Source organism: Mercenaria mercenaria, chromosome 1, assembly GCF_021730395.1.
Source record: "Mercenaria mercenaria strain notata chromosome 1, MADL_Memer_1, whole genome shotgun sequence".
Taxonomy (NCBI): Eukaryota; Metazoa; Mollusca; class Bivalvia; order Venerida; family Veneridae; genus Mercenaria; species Mercenaria mercenaria.
In genome coordinates, this window is record NC_069361.1 from 55695227 (window position 1) to 55715154 (window position 19928).

At 35.8% G+C, this 19928-nt stretch overlaps 1 protein-coding gene across 1 annotated transcript in view; it reads left to right on the forward strand.

Moving 5' to 3' along the window:
- LOC123536847 (ras guanyl-releasing protein 3-like) overlaps positions 1-19928 on the forward strand; it is a 101609-nt gene that overhangs the window by 38695 nt on the left and 42986 nt on the right. Inside the window, exons 2-6 of the mRNA XM_053548410.1 lie at positions 4838-5029; positions 8999-9107; positions 10422-10535; positions 13859-13990; positions 14587-14737. Of these exons, the coding sequence (XP_053404385.1) occupies positions 4838-5029; positions 8999-9107; positions 10422-10535; positions 13859-13990; positions 14587-14737 (698 nt within the window). The remainder of the gene's footprint in view (positions 1-4837; positions 5030-8998; positions 9108-10421; positions 10536-13858; positions 13991-14586; positions 14738-19928) is intronic.

The following is a 19928-nucleotide window of genomic DNA, read 5'->3' on the forward strand; positions in this document are numbered from 1 at the left end:
AGTCCATTAAAGGTCAAGGTCACAGGGGCCTGAACATGGAAAACCATTTCTGATCAATAACTGGAGAACCATTTGACCTAGAACCTTTAAACTTCATAGGATTGCAGGGCTTATGGAGAAGATGGCCCCTATAGTTTTTGGAGGTCATTCCATCAAAGGTCAAGGTCACAGGAGCCTGAACATGGAAAACCATTTCCGATAAATAACTGGAGAACCATTTGACCTAGACCCTTCAAACTTCATAGGATGGCAGAGCTTGTGGAGTAGATGACCCCTATAGTTTTGGGGTCACTCCATCAAAGGTCAAGGTCATAGGGGCCTGAACATGGAAAACCATTTCCGATCAGTAACTTGAGAACCACTTGACCCAGATTGTTGAAACTTCATAGGATGATTGGACATACAGAGTAGATGACCCCTATTGATTTTGGGGTCACTCTGATCCAGGTCAAGGTCACAGGGGCCTGAACATGGAAAACCATTTCCGACCAATAACTTTAGAACCACATGACTGGACAGCAGAGTAGATGACCCCTATTGATTTTGGGGTCACTCTATTAAAGGTCGAGATCACAGCAGTTAGAACATGGAAATCCATTTCCAGTCAGTAACTTGAGAACCATTTGATGTAGAACCTTCAAACTTCATAGGGTGGTAGGACTTACAGAGTAGGTGACCCTTATTGTTTTTGGGATCACTCCATTAAAGGTCAAAGTCACAGGAGCTATCCGTCCTTCACACTTCATTTTTGATCAATAACTGGAGAACCATTTGACCTAGAACCTTCAAACTTCATAGGTGATAGGACTTACAGAGTAGATGATCCCAGTTATTTTTGGGGTTACTAGATTAAAGGTCAAGGTCACAGGGGCCTGAACATGGAAAATTGTTTCTGATCAATAACTTGAGAACCACTTGACCCGGAATGTTGAAACTTCATAGGATGATTGGACATGCAGAGTAGATGACCCCTATTGATTTTGGGGTCACTCGATCAAATGTCAATGTCACAGGGGCATGAACATGAAAAACGGTTTCTGATCAATAACTTGAAAACCTCTAGGCCCAGAATGTTGAAACTTCATAGGATGATTGTACATGCCAAGTAGATGATCCCTATTGCAGCCAACCATCAGTTTCTCTTTGACTTTCACTCCTGTCACCTATTGACTTCTTGCCTATTACAACAGTTACTATGCATCTGGGGAGACATGCGGTTTTCTACAAAAGCATCTTTTAGTTAATAAATGTATTTTAATAATTACATCACTTCATCATAACAGAAAGTAAGATTGGGGTGTAACTAGTCAGATAAATATATGACATTAATGTTAGCCTGTTCTGACAGGAAAATGCTTAAAGGGCAAGGAATGCCTGACAGTAAGTTAATTTCATATGAAAGCTATCTTCAAGCCTTTCATAACGCTGAAAGAATTTTTAAAAACGGACCTCTATTAAAAGAGATATGGCAGTTTGAAATTAAGGAAAATGGCTGATCATGGAAACAGTCATTTTAGTGTGTTTATGACGTCATGTACACACTGCTGTATTATTTATTTAGCAAATATCCTTTTAAATAGATTAATTTCTGTCATACTACGTATGTTTCTTGAGTGTAAGATGTAACACATGGTAATTTCTTTCATTATAACTGGAAAAAGTAGAGAAACTATTTTACATAAATAAGTAGATGCAGTTCAAATATGCATCTGGAAATTTAATAAATCTGCAGTTTTGTTTTTTGTTGCCATTGAAACAAAATGGCTGCCGCACTGCCATTTTTTATCAAATATTTAAATGCTCTTAACTTACTCATTTTTAAGCCAATTTTGAAAATTCTTTCACTTCTTTAAATAATTTATGAAATCCTAGCAGATGGAATTTACATAAGAACAGCATTGCCTTTCCTTTTTAGGTTACAAAGTGGACCAAAAATGACAAAATTAGCAAATTATGTATTCTCCATATGAAATTTTGACATTCTCCATTTTTTACGGAAATCCATGTGCACATTAAACTACATTTACAGCTGAACTGCCAATGGAGCAGTTAGAATCACATAAAAATTATGGGTCCGCTACCTGGAATCACATAGAAATTATGGGTCCGCTACCTGGAATCACATAGAAATTGTGGGTCCGCTACCTGGAATCACATAGAAATTATGGGTCCGCTACCTGGAATCACATAGAAATTGTGGGTCCGCTACCTGGAATCACATAGAAATTGTGGGTCCGCTACCTGGAATCACATAGAAATTGTGGGTCCGCTACCTAGAATCACATAGAAATTGTGGGTCTGCATCCTTCTCCACCAATAAAGTCATGTTAGAAAAGTTGTTATTACTGGTTAAGAATCCTGAAATCTCGGTAAGGACACAGTTACTGTTTTATTACAAAAATTCTCTTGAATCATAATTGGCTATCATAAATAAATGGGTTTTAGCAAAAGCATGGCATTTGATAAACCTATACTTTAAAGAGCAGATTGTGTTTGGCCTTGGATCTTCGATTATTATTTTTTTTTATCATTGAGTATTTAAATTTTTGATTACTTCCTTATGTTTGTCTTGGCTTAAGAATACAAACAATTCATGTTTTATGGTCTTTAGATTTATGTATCTAGGAAACACTTTGTGTCTTTGTAAATATTACTCATAATATGTAATATTTGAAAAGTGTTAGATCCGCAAATTTTACTGCAAGTTGTTTTTAGTATAAAAGTGTAATCAAAGCATTATTTTACAAAAATGTAATTAATATATATAAGCACAAAAATATTTTATTATATGATTTACTTTCCATTGTAAGAAAGTTTAGTATGTTAAATGTTTAAATATTTTTTGTGTGAAAAGTTAATTTTAAAAATTTTATAAGAATTGAATTCGATTTGGAGAATTTGGATTATCAGTGGTATGAAAACTGGAGTTTAAACATTGTGACAATATTAAATTTAAGACATATATTTAGTGTTTTTTTTTAAGATTTCAAGAATGAATTGTTTTGTTTCTTCTGTGATACAGATACTTGATTCTTATGTATACTGTGAAATTATTATTATTATTTGGGACTTATTTAGCAGCATACATTCACAAAATACAAAGGAACGAGTGCTTGAATAGCTCAGTAGGGAGAGCACATATCTACAGCTCGTCCACTTGGTTCATAAGGGAGAGCTCAGATCTTAGTAACTGATGGTTGGGTCTTGAGTTTGATCCCAAAATGAGGTGTATGTTCTCTGTGATGATTTGATGGAAATTATTAATGTGTCTGAAAACTTAAAACAAAGAAAAAATAAATCCCAATGAGTAGTTATAACATTTTAATTTATTTTATCTTTTTAGTTTAAAGTCAACAATTCAGGTAACAAAATAGCCATTTTAATTGACAGCAACAATGACTATATTCCAATAATTTCATGTTATATCTTGAAAAAATAATTTGCTTTGAATATTACCCCTGGATGGTAGTATTTTCATTTAATTTAATAAAAATATAGATCTAGTTGAAGTTTTATATTTATTTTTGCAGAAGAAATTTTTGAAGAGCTTATGTTTTAGCATGAATGGCAATGAATTTCGAGAATTATAGAACTTTATATTGAGATATTACAACATGCACTTAAGGTTGTTTTAAAGAAACAATATAATTTGTCTAGCAAGGCCAGTTTAGTTCAGTCATCGGGATGGATCAGCAGAACTTTTGAGGGCTCACTTTGACCCCTTGTGTAATTTAAGTGGCAATTATTTAAAAATAATTCTTTAGAAATGATATACCAGTGTTATCTTATCTGATAGGAGATGAAAGTTTTTTTCATTGATATATATTCCTTCTTTTCTGCGAGTTAACTTTTTACCAAATATACTGAGAAATCGTTCAAGGACATGAAATTTGTGGTATGGGCCAAAATGGATATTTTATGGTGATATGATTTCTTGAATATAAAATAGATAGGAATTTAACTTGTTTGTTGGGATTTAGTTTTGTGGATTCACCCAATAATGAAATCCATAAAAATTTATAAGTCTGCAGCGAATATTAACCCTTACCGTGCTAAATTTCTATAATGACTGTCCATTTTCAATTTGGATAGTATCATTAACTGTTAAAAGGGGTGCTTACCAAAAGATACTGACTGAATGGAGAACAGTGCAGATCTTGATCAGACTGCATGGGCATGCAGGCTGATCATGATCTATACACTGGTCACAAAGGCAGAATCAGTCCTGTCCAGCATGATAAGGGTAAATGATGTCTCAGCATAATGGCCTTTGGTTGTCAGGATAAAGAAGCAGTGTGTAAGAATATTTAAAATCATTTGGTTTTGTTGACATAAAATTTTGAGGTGTTAGCAAAATTGGCTATTATGTGGGGACGTGAAGTCATGAATGTCAGATTTAAGATATGTAAATTAGATCTGAGTATTATTTTGTTCATCAGGATTTAATTTTGCAGTTACGAAATCCACAAAAATTAAACCTCTACAGATAAAGATAACTTTACATTAACCATTTTGACCCACTGTTTTAGACGATTTATGAAAATAAACATTAAAATATTTTACTAAACGTGATCTGTATTTCAGGTTTAATTAATATTTTTTAATTGACAGCATGGTAGCTTGGTACATGTAACTTTTGATTTATTTGCAGAAGCTTTAATACAGTATTATATAATTATGTGATTTAATTTTTGATTTTTATTGTCAGAATTTGTACAAGTTTATGATGATTGATGTTGAATTTCTGTGACATCGATAAGAACAGTATAATTTATGCGGTGCATCTTGTGAATGAAATATTGAAAAAATTAATTACGAAGTTTTGTTCGAATTTCAGAATGTTGTGACACAGACTGTATTCGTGGGTTCAAGTTTTCCATGCCAGCACAGGATGTGTGTAGCGGGAGCATCCATGAGGGTATGCAGTCTACGTGTAATCTGATGGAGGAGGAAAAACCTGTTCTTCATGGGGTCAAAATACGTGCAGCCACACCAGAGAGGCTCATTCATCTGTGTGTGGAGAGCTTTGGTAGGTTAATTTCTAGAACAATTTCATGCTTATTACATTCTGATGATTGGATGCTGTACCTTGTGTACTATAGATTAAGTAATTTTGATGATGGGTTTTTGCAAACAGACTGACGGATGATTCAAAACTCTTTAAGACACACAATGTTCAGTAATACACCAGCTATAGAGCACACACTCTTAAAATGGGAATTGCTGTATATAAGATCATGAAATGAAAGTAAGGTGAAAAATTGCCTAACCTTCAGTATTTAATTCATGTAACTTTCATTTTTATGATATAATTGTTTCTGAATTTTTGAAAAAAAAAAAATGCACAACAAAGCTTGTTAAGTTTTGAGAGATAATGCTTTTTAGCTCATTTGAGCCAAAGGCTCAAGATGAGCTTTTGTGACTGCTTGATTTCGGTTGTGCATCTTGCGTCTGTCAACAGTAAAAAAAATCTTTGTCTTCTCAACAATTAAAAAAATCTTCTTCAAAACCAATGGGCAGATTGACACCAAATTTCACAGAAATGATCTATGGATGGCCTCCTTTCAAAATTGCCCAAAGAATTGTTACCCATGCAGAAGTCTGGTTGCCATGACAACAAAAAGTAAAATCTTTAAAAATATTCTTATCAAAAACTTTCAGCCGAATTCCAAACATATTTTGTAGAAATGCTGTTCAAGCCATTCTGTTTCACTTAGAAAACATAACGACCAAGGGGGGTAGGGCTTATTTTCTCTATATGGCTATATCTTCTTCTCCAGAACATTAAGGTCTAGAGCTTGAATACCGGTACAGAATGTTAGATTGGGATTTCCTTTAATATCTCTGCTAAATGTGCATAAAATAAATTATATCAGATTTAAACATTACACAAGATATTTCACATGAAGTCCATCAGGGTGGGGTAACTAGTCTGCTTTTTTGCAGTTTTGATAAATCGAATTTTGCACCGCATTAGAGTTAGTAGTGGGTATGCTCAACTTGAGTCAAAATTTTCACTTTGCATCTTTCCTGGATGCTGAAAGCTAGCCGTGTGTCAGTCTGTTCAATCGGCCTTTGCTAAATAAGTGACCCTTTACTAAATTCTTTCAATTACACAGTATTGCCTCCAGTGGACAGTGCTGGTTTTCCCTATATACCTGTATAGAAAACTTTGATAATCTTACAAACCACTGGCTGATTTCAAAATAAATTTACACAACTATCATAATTATGAAACTTAAGCAATGGGACTCAGGTGAGCGACTTAGGGCCTTCATGACCCTCTTATTATATTCATAATTTAATCAAATTCAGGACTTGCTCTGTTTATGAACATTAGATTAAATGAAAAAAATAAATCATTAACAAACATCATCCAGTATACAGTGTTTAAGGTGTCAAGACATTTGCCCCCCAAGGCATTTTGCTTGTTCATTTCCTGCAAGTAAAATAAGTAAAATAGCTTATTAAAATGATAAGACAAAAGAGGTAATAGCAATGCCATAAAATATAGTAAAGTTGACCCATAAATAAGGCATTAAATCTATAGTGTCTGTAAGCTTTGAGACTTGAAGTGTCTGAAGTTTTGAAGGAACTAAGCCATTCATCAAAAATCTAGGTTATTAGGTCAGAATAAAAGGCAGACATTTTAACAACATCCTGTTAATCAGCAGAAGAAGTATCATTGTTCCAGATTTGGTCAAATTATGTGTCAGAAAACAAGACCACTTTTGAAGTCTGAGTAATAGACATTTCACTCTAAATTCATCTTTTCTGCAAAATATACAGCTGTTTGGGTTTATTTTGCTAACCTTTAGCCTGCTAAATTTCTAAAATGGACTGGTCCATCATTCAATTTCAGCAATACCATGTATTATTTGAAGGGTTGTTCACTGAACATTGACTGACTGAATAGCAAACAATGCAGACCATGATCAGCCTGCACGGATGTGCAGGCTGATCTTGGTCTGCACTGGTCGCATTTTAAGGCAGAATCACTTGCCCCCAGCGGGCTAAAGGTAATAGAAAGTTTTTAAAAGTAAATTCGGGATGTTAATCACAGGATAATTTTTTCCAAATTATAAATATTTTAAGTGAAGATATTTTAAACATGCCATTAGACAAAAATAATTAGGCAGGTGTATAAATAGGTCAAGTTCAACATTATATTTAAGGTAGCAAGGTACACTTAGATGCGAAAATTTTGGGCACGGACGGTCTTACATGTAGCAAGTCGCAATATTGCACTTCCCCTATGAGCAAAATTTGGGTGGCTATTTTATAAATTGCGTGCATGTTTTGTGCTTTTGATTAATGGCAAGATCAGGATTCTCATACAAGAATAAAGAAAGTTATCAAAGCGAAAGGTTAACATCATCCATGAAAAATAACATGCCAAAATCATCAATTTTGCACCTTTTGAACAGTCTACAATGATCCCGCTGCAAGAACACTGTCCAATTTTATTGCATTTCTTAATTTAATAGTCCTTACTGAACGTCAGGACATAAACGGAATGGTGGCCCATCCAGCTTGTTTTTTCGGAAAATAACGAAAATGTTCCTGAGAATCAACAAGCACAGAACCCTTCTGTGAATTGAATTTTTCCGCGAAATGGTGTCTCATTGATCATACAAAGCTACCAGCAGTTAGTTTTCCAACTGACATCAGAATTTTACATGTATCGGCTGTATAAATTTTCTAAAGAATTAATAATCATTATCTCTCACCTTAATTTACAGACATCCAAAATCACAATGTTCTCTTTATAACAAATATTGACGGGGGCCAAAATTCGAAAGTGTACCCTGCTACCTTAAGCAATTCGCTTGAATGTACTTGTTTTTGGGAGAGAATGAATTTGTTTCATTTTTTAGCCCACCTGAATAGAAGGTTCTGACAGTGTGAACTGTTAGTATAGAATGATCCTTTATCCATTGTTTTGTCCGTCATCCACAGTTTTACTGTTAACACTCCAGAGGTCGCAATTTTGGTCCAAAACGTGGTCGGAATACTTGTCTCAATACATTCTGGAACAGATTTGCTAACAAAAAAACTAGGCCAATAGATAGAATTACTGAAAAACTGTTTGCCTACTCCATCTACATGAAAACAAGTCAGAATATTTGTCTTAATTGGGACAGCTAGGTCAAGGTTGAAACTGGGTCATTTTGGATCAGAAACAAGGGTTTTAGGTCAAATTATAAAATGATGCTCTAGCTGCCACAGTTCCTATCTGATCTACATGAAACCTAATCATAGTTTGCTTAACCCTTATCCTGCTAAATATCTATAATGAAATTGTCCATCTTTCAATTTGGACAGTACCATTAGCTTCTAAAATGGGTGATTACCAAAAAGATACTGACTGAATGGTGAACAGTGCAGATCTTGATCAGACTGCATGGATGTGCAGGCTGATCTTGATCTACACTGGTCACAAAGGCAAAATCAATTGTGTCCAGCATGATAAGGGTTAACAATATCTACATTTTAGGTGAAGATCTTGGATTAAAAACCAAGTTACTAGTGCAAGTCATAGAAAAACCTTATCAACACTTTATTTGCATCTTTTCTACCTAATTCACATACAATCTCGCCAGAATCTTCCTTTGCAACTTTTAAACTTGGTCATCAGGGTATCAAAACTAGGTAACTAGATATTATAATAGAAAAGTTATTATTCCCACTCAAGAAATAACATTTTTGACTGGATTTTCATGAGGCTTATCTTGCCCATCTTGAATTCTTTTAATACATGGACAGATATTCAAACTTTCACATCATGGCTCTCTTGTTTTATAATGATATTTTTTGTGAAAGTTGTACTCAGTACCTTTGCAGTATGCATGGCAAATTGCAAGACATTGCGTTATGTTACATGGTCTATTGTGAAAAACAGAATGATAAGCTATTCAGGTTTGTTGTAGGACATCACTTATCTTTCTTCTGTGAAAATGTTTAAGTGTGAATAATCATGTTGTCTTTATTATTACAGCTGATGATGGTACGATTATTGAGGACAGTAAATTCCCAAACGTCATGTTCCTTATGCATAAATGGTACATGTCAACATCTGAAGAGCTCGCCCAGGCATTTGTCAACTTGTATCCTTTTATTTGTGCATCTTTGCTGTATGAAGCATGTAATACTATGTCTGTGTTTGAAATTTCCCATTCTTTCAAAACTCCAGCATCTGTTGGTTGTTAATGAGACAAAATTTGAAATGGGCCAATGGTATGGCTGAATTCTGAGACTGGTCTCCGGCTGAATTCTGAGACTGGTCTTCGGCTGAATTCTGAGACTGGTCTTTGGCTGAATTCTGAGACTGGTCTCCGGCTGAATTCTGAGACTGGTCTTCGGCTGAATTCTGAGACTGGTCACCGGCTGAATTCTGAGACTGGTCTTCGGCTGAATTCTGAGACTTGTCTCCGGTCTTAAGTTTCATAATCTATGACCCACGCTGTAAACATTATTGTGACTGGGGCCAGTTGTTTAAGATGTCAGGATAGGCCATGGAGTCTATGCGTAAGGTCAGTTGATAGTCATTTACAGTCAAGCCTGGTGCTTAAGTCCATGTGTTGAACTTCCATGGCCAAGTGGTTCATCATGTCTAAATCACTTGTTCTTTACTTCTGTGGATGGGCATGTGGAATACTTTCATTTGAGGAGGCCATTCAGCTGGCTTGTGGAAGGTCAGTGGTTGTACCCAGGTGGTGCTCTGTGAGTGAAGTAATACCCAGAGGTGCACCTGGGGTCTTCCACTACCAGTAGCTGGAAAGGAATGCCATATGACATATAATTGAATTGGTGTGACAATAAACGAAACATAATAAAACAGAAATGAGACCACTAAGTCTTGGAAAAAAAAGAGATCACGTGGATGTATGAACTACTACTTCAGTTTGTGAGTTACTTCAGTTTGCAGTGTAATTTTACATTAGAATAGGAACCTACTGCAGGTAAATACCACTTTTTGGATCTCTATTCATGTTTTTTATATAGATATGTTGTTTGTTATACATGTGTACTATAATAATCTTTCACTGGTTGAAGGTATGGAGGCAAATATCTGGCTCGAGGGTAACTGTAAAATGGTAATGAGGCTGTGCCAAGGTCTCCAAAAATAGTTCCCCTCTAGCCAGATATTTCCATAAGCACCTTCAACTAGTGATATATTCTTTTTCTTGCATGTCTTATTCTTCAACTAATAGAAGAAATAAAGAAAATAAATAATTTCTTTCAACCATTATTTTATTATAGTAGCGTATAAATTTACTATTCATTCATAAATTACAGGGTGCGAGTCTTCTACCATTTTGGGGTGTAAGACAAGTTTTTCCAGCGCTGGAAAAAACATCGGAAAGTCCTGTCTGGCATGCAAGCATTACTTCTTATTGAGCCTTAACATATATACTTAGATATCAGAACAGTGAAGAGAAAATCATTTGTCCCTACCCAAAGTGTTCACATCTTCCCTCACAGAAATCTTGTCCAATCCAGATCTACAGAGCCAAAATATGCTATGCTGTAAGGTAAGAAAATATACCGTATTCATGATACAGTCCAGTCGGCCCCAAGGAGGCAGTCACAGGAAGCAAGAAACATAGGCATTTTTTTGCAGGTGGCTGGTTGATAGAGGTTGGTTAATATATAACATCTAGAAATGAAGACTTATTGAAAATTGGCTGCTCAAACCAAGTAAATGCATCATATATACATGTAGAGCTGTTCATGATATTTAATATTCAGTCCACCTAAACCTTACTAAGGCTTTTACAGAATTTCAGCTTTCATATTTGCAAAATCCAGACAGATGTTATGCATGATACTAAACATCTCAAAGGGGAGGTAGATAGATCTTTTTCAATTTTTATACCCCCTCCCCCCTCAAAGAAGTGGAGAGAGGGACATATTCCTTTGATCATATTGGTCAGTAGATGACTTTTTGGGGCTATAGGTCAAAGGTCATGGTCACAGTGACCTATAGACTTAAAATGATTTCAGATCTATAGCTCAAGAATGCTTGGGCCTATAGTCATCAAACTTTATTTCATGATCATCTAATGACAGGGTTACATTACTACTGCTCAAATTTTAAGGTCACAGGATAAGTACATAGACTGCTCAAGTAGCCTCCGACAGGCTATCATTGGGAGCATATGTGCTTTTAATGCACCTCAAGCCGCCCCCCCATGACCCCCACACACATTTTTTGTGTTGTGGGGGCACTTAGATTTGCGTTTGTCTGTCGGTCTGTCCATCCAAATTTGCATCATGCATATCTCAAAATTATTTCACCTAGAGTCATAAGAGTCATCAGACGGAATAGTTTGGTTATTCAGCATGTGAAGCCGGGATTTCCAGCCTACCTACTAAGTATTTTTTCCTACTTTTCCTTCTTTTTCCTACTTTCTCCTACCTTTTTGAAAGTGCTCCTATATTTTCCTACTTTTCTATAAAACCTATTACTCCTACCTTTTCATATCAGAAGTAGTAAAAATGCATTTTTTGACCCCCCAGAATGAAGATTTTCTCAGTGCGGGCGCCCCACCGCACCTACCCCAAATGAATGTAAATTAGCACCTTGATGTGTTTTTGTCAATGTTAAAAAATGTGGTATATGAAAGTAGTTTGGATTCAGTAACTGGGTCTTTAGTGCATTCAAGTGCAAGTTTAGAGGATATTTTTGTCAAGTCATAAATGTGAGCATTAAACATATTATGTTATCTGACAAATACCAGAAAAATGTAGGTCAAGTAATGTCTTAAGTAAAAATGAGACTGACTAAAATGAATGATACTATCTCGAGTTGTCACAGAAAAAGGAGTTGATTTGCATTTTCCAAGAAATTTCCTTCATATTTTTGTGTTACAACGTCAGTTTGCTCTATATTTTTCTGCCAGTATTATTTAAAGTCTGTTGCCTGCTGATAGGAATCCCAAATGACTTTCATGTCAAGAGATTTGTAACAATAGTTTTGTGATATATGGATGATGCTCTATATTATACTGCTGTCCTAGATGATTTATATGTCATAACCTTTAGTGTGAATTAAAGGCTGTCGCAATTCCCCATAGAATAGGGATATTATAAGAGTAGCTTAATCTGGGATGTTGTATTCAGCCTGAGCAGGTTTTGTCAAACCAGATCAACAGAAGTGTGCAAGTGTAAAGTGTGATCCAATCTGGTTAAATCTACTTTCTATTCTTGGCCCGAGTCTTGTCCATCTCTTTGTCTGCCATCCAGGAGTGTTGTCCATCTGTTTGTCTGCCCATCCGAGAGTGTTGTCCATCTCCTTGTCTGCCCGTCCAGGAGTGTTGTCGAACTCTTTGTCTGCCCATCAAGGAGTGTTGTCCATCTCTTTGTCTGCCCATCCAGGTGTGTTGTCCATCTCTTTGTCTGTCCATACATGAGTGTTATCCATCTCTTTGTTTGTCCATCAAGGAGTGTTGTCCATCTCTTTGTCTGTCCATACATGAGTGTTATCCATCTCTTTGTCTGTCCATCAGGGAGTGCTGTCCATCTTTTTGTCTGCCGATCCTTGAGTGTTGTCCATCTCTTTCTCTGCCCATCCAGTAATGTTGTCCATCTCTTTGCAAATCCAGGAGTATTGTCCATCTCTTTGTCTTTCCAGGAGTGTTGTCCAGTTCTCCATTTCTTTGTCTGTCCATCCAGGAGTGAATTTGTCCATCTCTTTTTCTGCCCATCCAGGAGTGTTATCCATCTCTTTGTCTGCCCATCCAGGAGTGTTGTCCATCTTTTTGTCTGTCGATACATGAGTGTTGTTCATCTCTGTCTGTCCATACATGAGTGTTATCCCTATCTTTGTCTGTCCATCAAGAAGTGTTGTCCATCTTTTTGTCTGCCCATCCATGAGTGTTGTCCATCTCTTTTTCTGTTCATACATGAGTGTTGTTCATCTCTTTGTCTGTCCATCAAGGAGTATTGTCCATCTCTTTGTCTGCCCATACATGATTGTAACAACAGTTGTCCGTCTCTTTGTCTGTCCATGAAGGAGTATTGTCCATCTCTTTATCAATCCAGGAATGTTATCCAGTTATCCATCTCTTTGTCTGTCCATCCAGGAGAGTTGTGCCCCTCCAGGAGTTTTGTGCATCTCTGTCTGTCCATCAAGGAGTGTTGTCCATCTCCTTGTCTGTCCATCAAGGAGTGTTGTCCATCTCCTTGTCTGCCCATCCATGAGTTTTGTCCATCTTTTTGTCTGTTCATCCAGGAGTGTTTTTCTGTCTCTTTGTTTATCCATCCAACAGGAGTGTTGTTTTTCTCTGTTTGTTCATCTAAGAGGTTTGTCTATTTCTTTATCCATCCAGGGGTGCTGTCCATCTCTTTGTCTGCCATCCAGGAGTGTTGTCCATCTCTTTGTCTGTACATCCAGGAGTTTAAGTCCTTGTCATAAATGATGTCTCTCCCTGGCCCTATATGAAATTTACAGGAAATATGAAAAAAAATGACATTACAGTTTCCATTGTAACAAAACAGATTTTAACCCTTAGCCTGCTGGTGGCGATTGATTTTGCCTATGTGCAGGCTGATCATGGTCTGCACTGTTCGCTACTCAGTAAGTAAATTTTCAGTGAACACCCCTTCAAATAATAAATGGTATTGCCCAAACTGAATGACGGAACAGTCCATTTTAGAAATTTAGCAGGCTGAGGGTTAAAGTAATTTCAAGTTATAAGATTTATATTGAGAAAAAATGCAGCGGAAATATTGTGCGACTTTAATACTGGATTCTGCACTTTACTATTTATTGAAATAGTAATGTACTTCTTTAACCTTTAAAACTACAAAGATTTAATGTCACGCTTATAAAATGGCATCATTTTTTCTTCAGATATTGGATTCGGCAGTTTCCAGTTCAGTTTGACCTTGACTCCAAGCTACAGTCTGTGATTAAAACTTTTGGGTCCCTTGTACAGCGGACAGGAAATAGCACCTTTAAAGAACTTATAGACCTCTCCAAAGTGTAAGATAATTTTTATGTACTTAATTCTAACATTGCTTGATTTGTTTATCAGTAAAACAATGAAGGAAATCAAAACTGGTATATATTCTGCAACCCGCAGACCAGTTAGAGACCATCCAGTTTTGCCACATGTTAGTCAGGTTTGTTACACAATGAATGTAAATTGGCATATTTTTCATCATAGTAATTTATGAGCATGTTGGAATGAAAATAATCCGGGTCTAGGTGTGGTTTATCACCTGATATACCATGGTTGTTATTCAGATGCTTCATGTAGTTTTCATTTTGATATGAAATGCATTATAACCCAATCTTGTTCACAAGTTGCATACATCTCAAATGATAATGTTCTGAAGCAATTAAAATATGTGACCTTTAAAACTCTCTGCCGTAGGTTTTTATTTCAATTGGGTTAATAACATTTTAACATGATGGGAATATTGTTTAAACTTTCTCCTATACATGCACTAAACTTTAAAGCTCCCTCTGAAGCAAATGCTTTGCTTTTTGGTACTTTTCAAAACAAAAACACAAGATGCAATATTTTGGCATGCTTCAGTGTGGAATGCATTTTGACTGGTTATTAAATATTTCAGCCCATCGTATGATTGGATGAGAAGTATATCGGTTCGTAATCCTTCAATGCGACATAATCGTAAAGTTTCCCTTGTGTTCAATCATCTGGAACCAGAAGAGCTTGCGGACCACCTCACCTACCTGGAGTATAGAGCATTCAGGAGGATTAATGTAAGTAATAATTATTGTTTTTAAACCCCACAAATGAAGTTTGAAGGTAATTACATAGGAGTCGTCTTACAGTTTGCCATTGCAAAAATATTGTGGCACAAAGTTGTTTCAGTTTTTAAAGGGATTCCAATGAAACTTCATACATGATTGTTATAATGTGTGAATATTCCTGACACTTTTTTCAGGGTCTGTTTTATTTCATCTATTAAATCACTATTTGTGGGGATTGGGTGTGTGGATATTAATCACTTTAGTGATAGCTCAAGTTTCAACCTTATGCTGCACAAGAACATATTAGATAATATACAGCTTTTCAGCATCAGTATTGGATGAAGTCACAAGGTGTGCCCAACCCCAAACTTGGTATTACTTCCGACAGGGGCAGACATCTTGATAGAACCAACAGCTTTTCTTCAGGTCAGCTGGATGACTTCTTCACATAGAATATTTTGACCCTAGGACAGGGCAAGGCTCTAATACAAAGTAATAGGAGACATTAATTCAAAGTTCCATAAGGCTTGAAAATAGATAATAGAGAGTAAGCCTAATTATGTACTTAGTAAAGCGCTTCTGTCATTATTGCTCATGTACTGATTCGGTTATAGCCATAAAGGGAGGTAACAAAAATCAGTAGATTCAATAAAACTTTGTACTTTGTGAGTTAAATAACCTTTGACATATGTGAGAAAACATGAATCAAAAATAGGATTTAACAAGAAGTTGATATGTTTTTGCTCATAGCCAAAAATGTGGCAGCCAAAGGACTTCGGACACTATCATACGCTTCTAGCCTACATTTTGAAGGCAAAATTCCCATTAAGCATTTAAACAATACCCAAATCGTTTCGATTCAATGATAAACCAATGTGTTAGTTAACTTATTACAGCAGAAACTGGTTTGTATCTGTTCCTATCAAGATGTTTTTCTTATTTTATCTAGGCCAGGGTATATTTTCTTGAAAAAATAAAATGTTTAATTTCCGTAAAAATATAATGTCATCACTTTACGGAAGTTCTAAATATATGAATTCCAGTCGAATAAAGTTACAAAATCATTTTATTAGCTCATCTGATTTTTTGAAAAAAAATGATGAGTTATTGTCATCACTTGAGCGGTTGTCGGCGTCGGCGTCGGCGTCGGCGTCGGCGTTGCCTGGTTAAGTTTTATGTTTAGGTCAGCTTTTCTCCTAAACTATCAAAGCTATTGCTTTGAAACTTGGAATACTTGTTCACCATCATAAGCTGACCCTGTATAGCAAGAAACATAACTCCATCTTGCTTTTTGCAAGATTTATGGCCCCTTTTATACTTAGGAAATATCAGATTTCTTGGTTAAGTTTTATGTTTAGGTCAACTTTTCTCCTAAACTATCAAAGCTATTGCTTTGAAACTTGGAATACTTGTTCACCATCATAAGCAGACCCTGTACATCAAGAAACATAACTCCATCTTGCTTTTTGCAAGATTTATTGCCCCTTTTGGACTTAGAAAATCAGTTTTCTTGGTTAAGTTTTATGTTTAGGTCAGCTTTTATCCTAAACTATCAAAGCTATTGCTTTAAAACTTGCAACACTTGTTCAACATCATAAGTTGACCCTGTACAGCAAGAAACATAACTCCATTCTGCTTTTTGCAAGATTTATGGCCCCTTTTGGACTTAGAAAATATCAGATTTCTTGGTTAAGTTTTATGTTTAGGTCAACTTTTTCTCTTAAACTATCAAAGCTATTGCTTTGAAACTTGCAACACTTGTTCACCATCATAAGCTGACCCTGTACAGCAAGCAACATAACTCCATCCTGCTTTTTGCAATAATTATTGCCCCTTTTGGACTTAGAAAATCATTTTCTTGGTTGAGTATTTATGTTTAAGTCAACTTTTCTCATAAACTATCAAAGCTATTGCTTTAAAACTTGCAACAGTTTTTCACCATCATAAGTGGACACTGAACATCAAGAAACATAACTCTATCCTGCTTTTTGCAAGAATGATGGCCCTTTTTAGACTTAGAAAATCATGGGTAGGAGAATATTTCTATTACACAAAAAAAATCAGATGAGCGTCAGCACCCGCAAGGCGGTGCTCTTGTTTAAGGAAAAAATAACATTTTAAGATTAAAATCCTATAAATAAATAAAAAATAGCACGATATTTTTGCAAACAACCTGTACTTGATTTATCTATGCACTGTTCGTAATGTAAAGTTATTGATGCATTACATGTGTGAATAGTTATACATGTATAAGTGACCGGTCAGTTTTATTACAGTGGTTCAGGTAGTTATTTAAGTACATATGTACATGTCTGTATAGTTCTGTTATAAGTGATGGCAGATAGTTGTGTGCGGCATAACATTAATACTAAGAAAAGGCAGTCATCTTATCAAGGCCGTAGGGTTGGTTCTTCTTTGGGATAAGTACCAGTGGCACAAATAACATTTGAGCCGCGCCATGAGAAAAACAACAGATGGCATATATAAATACGGCTAGACGCGAAAACGAACTAAAAGTCCAGCCGAGTTTCAGGTGGATTTTTTATGCAGCGACCTGGATACATTTTTATTACATGTTTACGCCAAATGAGCCGTGCCATGAGAAAACCAACATAGTGCAACTGCGACCAGCATGGATCCAGACTAGCCTGCGCATCTGCTAATTGTTGGTCTAATTCCGATAGGCTTTGAAAGCAAACAGCATGGATCCTAACCAGACTGTGCAGATGCGCAGGCTAGTCTGGAACCATGCTGGTCGCAAAGCCACTATGTTGGTTTTCTCATGGCACGGCTCATTTGGCTTAAACATGTAATAAAAATGTATCCAGATCGCTGCTGAAACTCGGCTGGGTCTTTTAGTTCGTTTTCGCGTCTAGCCGTATTTATATATGCCATATGCATGGAAAGTGACTTGACACATCACTTTCGTGGCATCACACTGAATGTGAAACCGTCACTGATATGACCTGCCAAGAAGCTACTGTTCTTGACCTATGCATCACAGGCATATCAATGCCAAGTGTTATTTCTGTTGGAAAGACTATAATCAGGATCAGATTAACTGCTGTTCACATATTACCTCTTTTTGTGGTGTTTAGGCCTAGTCCGCCGCAAAGAACAGTCTTCAATTCAGTTTTCACAGAAGCAGGAACATGAAGTGATGTTTATGTGTGACATTTAGTATGTGTCTAAAAAAATAAATAAAAACGCATAGAAGAAGATGAATAATAAAGAAATAAAAAATATATAAGAAATACAAAAAATAATAAAAACAAAATGGAAAACAAATTACATCCTCAATCGCTAGTGGCGTGCGCGTCCTGAGGGGGGTGGGCGGGGTGCATGCAGAAGATTACCTTGTGTGTTGCAAGTATGTTAAAGCACATATTTGTCAATCTACTGCAACAAACAACCAGGATAAGCCAATGAAAATTTAACCCAACGAATAATAATGAGTTCACAGTATTTGCTTCTTTCACTACTTTACATGTATAATATGCCTATGTGTACCCTTTTAAACATTTGTATAGTATTTGAGTTACAAACAGATGTAAAAATATGTGACTATCAATTTATTAAAAATGAATATAAGAAGTATTGGTTACTTTACATTAGGGAACACCCTGTAGTTATATTTTTTGTTTAAAAGTACTGTTCCACCCCTTGCATCAACACAATAGTCACAGAAAATGTGTATAATTAATATCTACATATGCTGGCCAAATATGGTTTTGATGCACGGGTGGGAACAATGTTGTATAAAGCAAAACAATTTTTATATCTATATAACAGGGTACGTAATTCAATTTAGAACAAAAATCACTGTTCTGTGAAACAAATATTGAAAATTTGACTTTAAGAAATAATCTTAGATATGTATTTTGATGATATATGTAATTAAATACTTATATTTCTTAGTAGTTTATTTTTCACTCTTGGAGTAGGCAAATTCATATAGAAAGTGTCCGAAGTCCTTATGTACAAGTCATTATGACTCTTTAATATGACTGACTGTAACGGAATGGTAGAAGCTGTTTATAACATATACAAAATCAGTAGATTGCCAAACCATGCTAAAAATGTTAAACAGATCCTACTGTATTTAAGTAAACTTAGGTCCATACAGGTCTCTTATTTCAACTACTGGACAATAGGGCCTATTGAATTAGAATAAAACTCTCTTTAAAGAATTTCAAATGAACCCCATGAGGAATTTTTTACTTTCAAACTGGATTTTAAGGAACTTCTTCATAAATTTCCTGTCAGAACTGTTGTGTCCTGGATATTTTTAAATCAAGTCGGTATCAGAGAGTTGTAATTTTTAATGAAAAATAATTTCAGTTTAAAGGCTTTCTGTCTGTCGCAAATTGATTAATTAAAACTTGCAGGAAAAATAGAAGCCTATAATTATGTCTCCCACACCACTGTGTGGTGGGAGACATATTGATTTACTCCTGCCTGTCCATCCGTCTGTTACAAATCTTGTCCACACTCTAAGTGGAACATTTCTCATCCGATCTTCACCAAACTTGTACAAAATGTGTTTGCGAATAAGTCCTTGGCCATGTTCAATAACTAGCCAAATAGGCCCAGGCACTTCAGAATTATGGCCCTTGAATTACCATTAGGCCGCTTACTCCGACACTTATCCGATAGGCCGCTTACTTCAAGACTTACTCCAAAATGATCAAATTTTCTGTGAGTAAACAATATAAAAAGACAGACTTACCGGTACTATTCAGATGATTAGGCAGTTGTGGGAGACATGTGCTTTTCCTAGTTAGCAGACTGGCTTGTGGCTGAATTTTATTTTCACTTATTCTCAGTACTAGTCAGCAAGCAGAGGTTTTCAAATGTTTACCTCAATTATATGTCTTGTTCTATGTTACATGGATAATTTTTCATGTTTCAAATATACAGCAAAACCTTTGTAGAGCCACAAATTTAGGAAGACTGAAATGTGGTTGGTGCTCTTCAAAGGTTTATTTATTAATGAAATAGGGGAAAAAGGCTTTTCAGAGATTTTCTTAACAGATAGTAGATTATACAAGTATTTAATCTTTAGCCAGTGATTCTGCCTTTGCGACCGGTGCAGAACAAGATTAGCCTGCTCGCATGTGTAGGCTGATCATGGTCTGCACCGTGCGCTTTTCAGTCAGTAAATTTTCAGTGAAAATCCCTTTGAATACTAAATGGTACT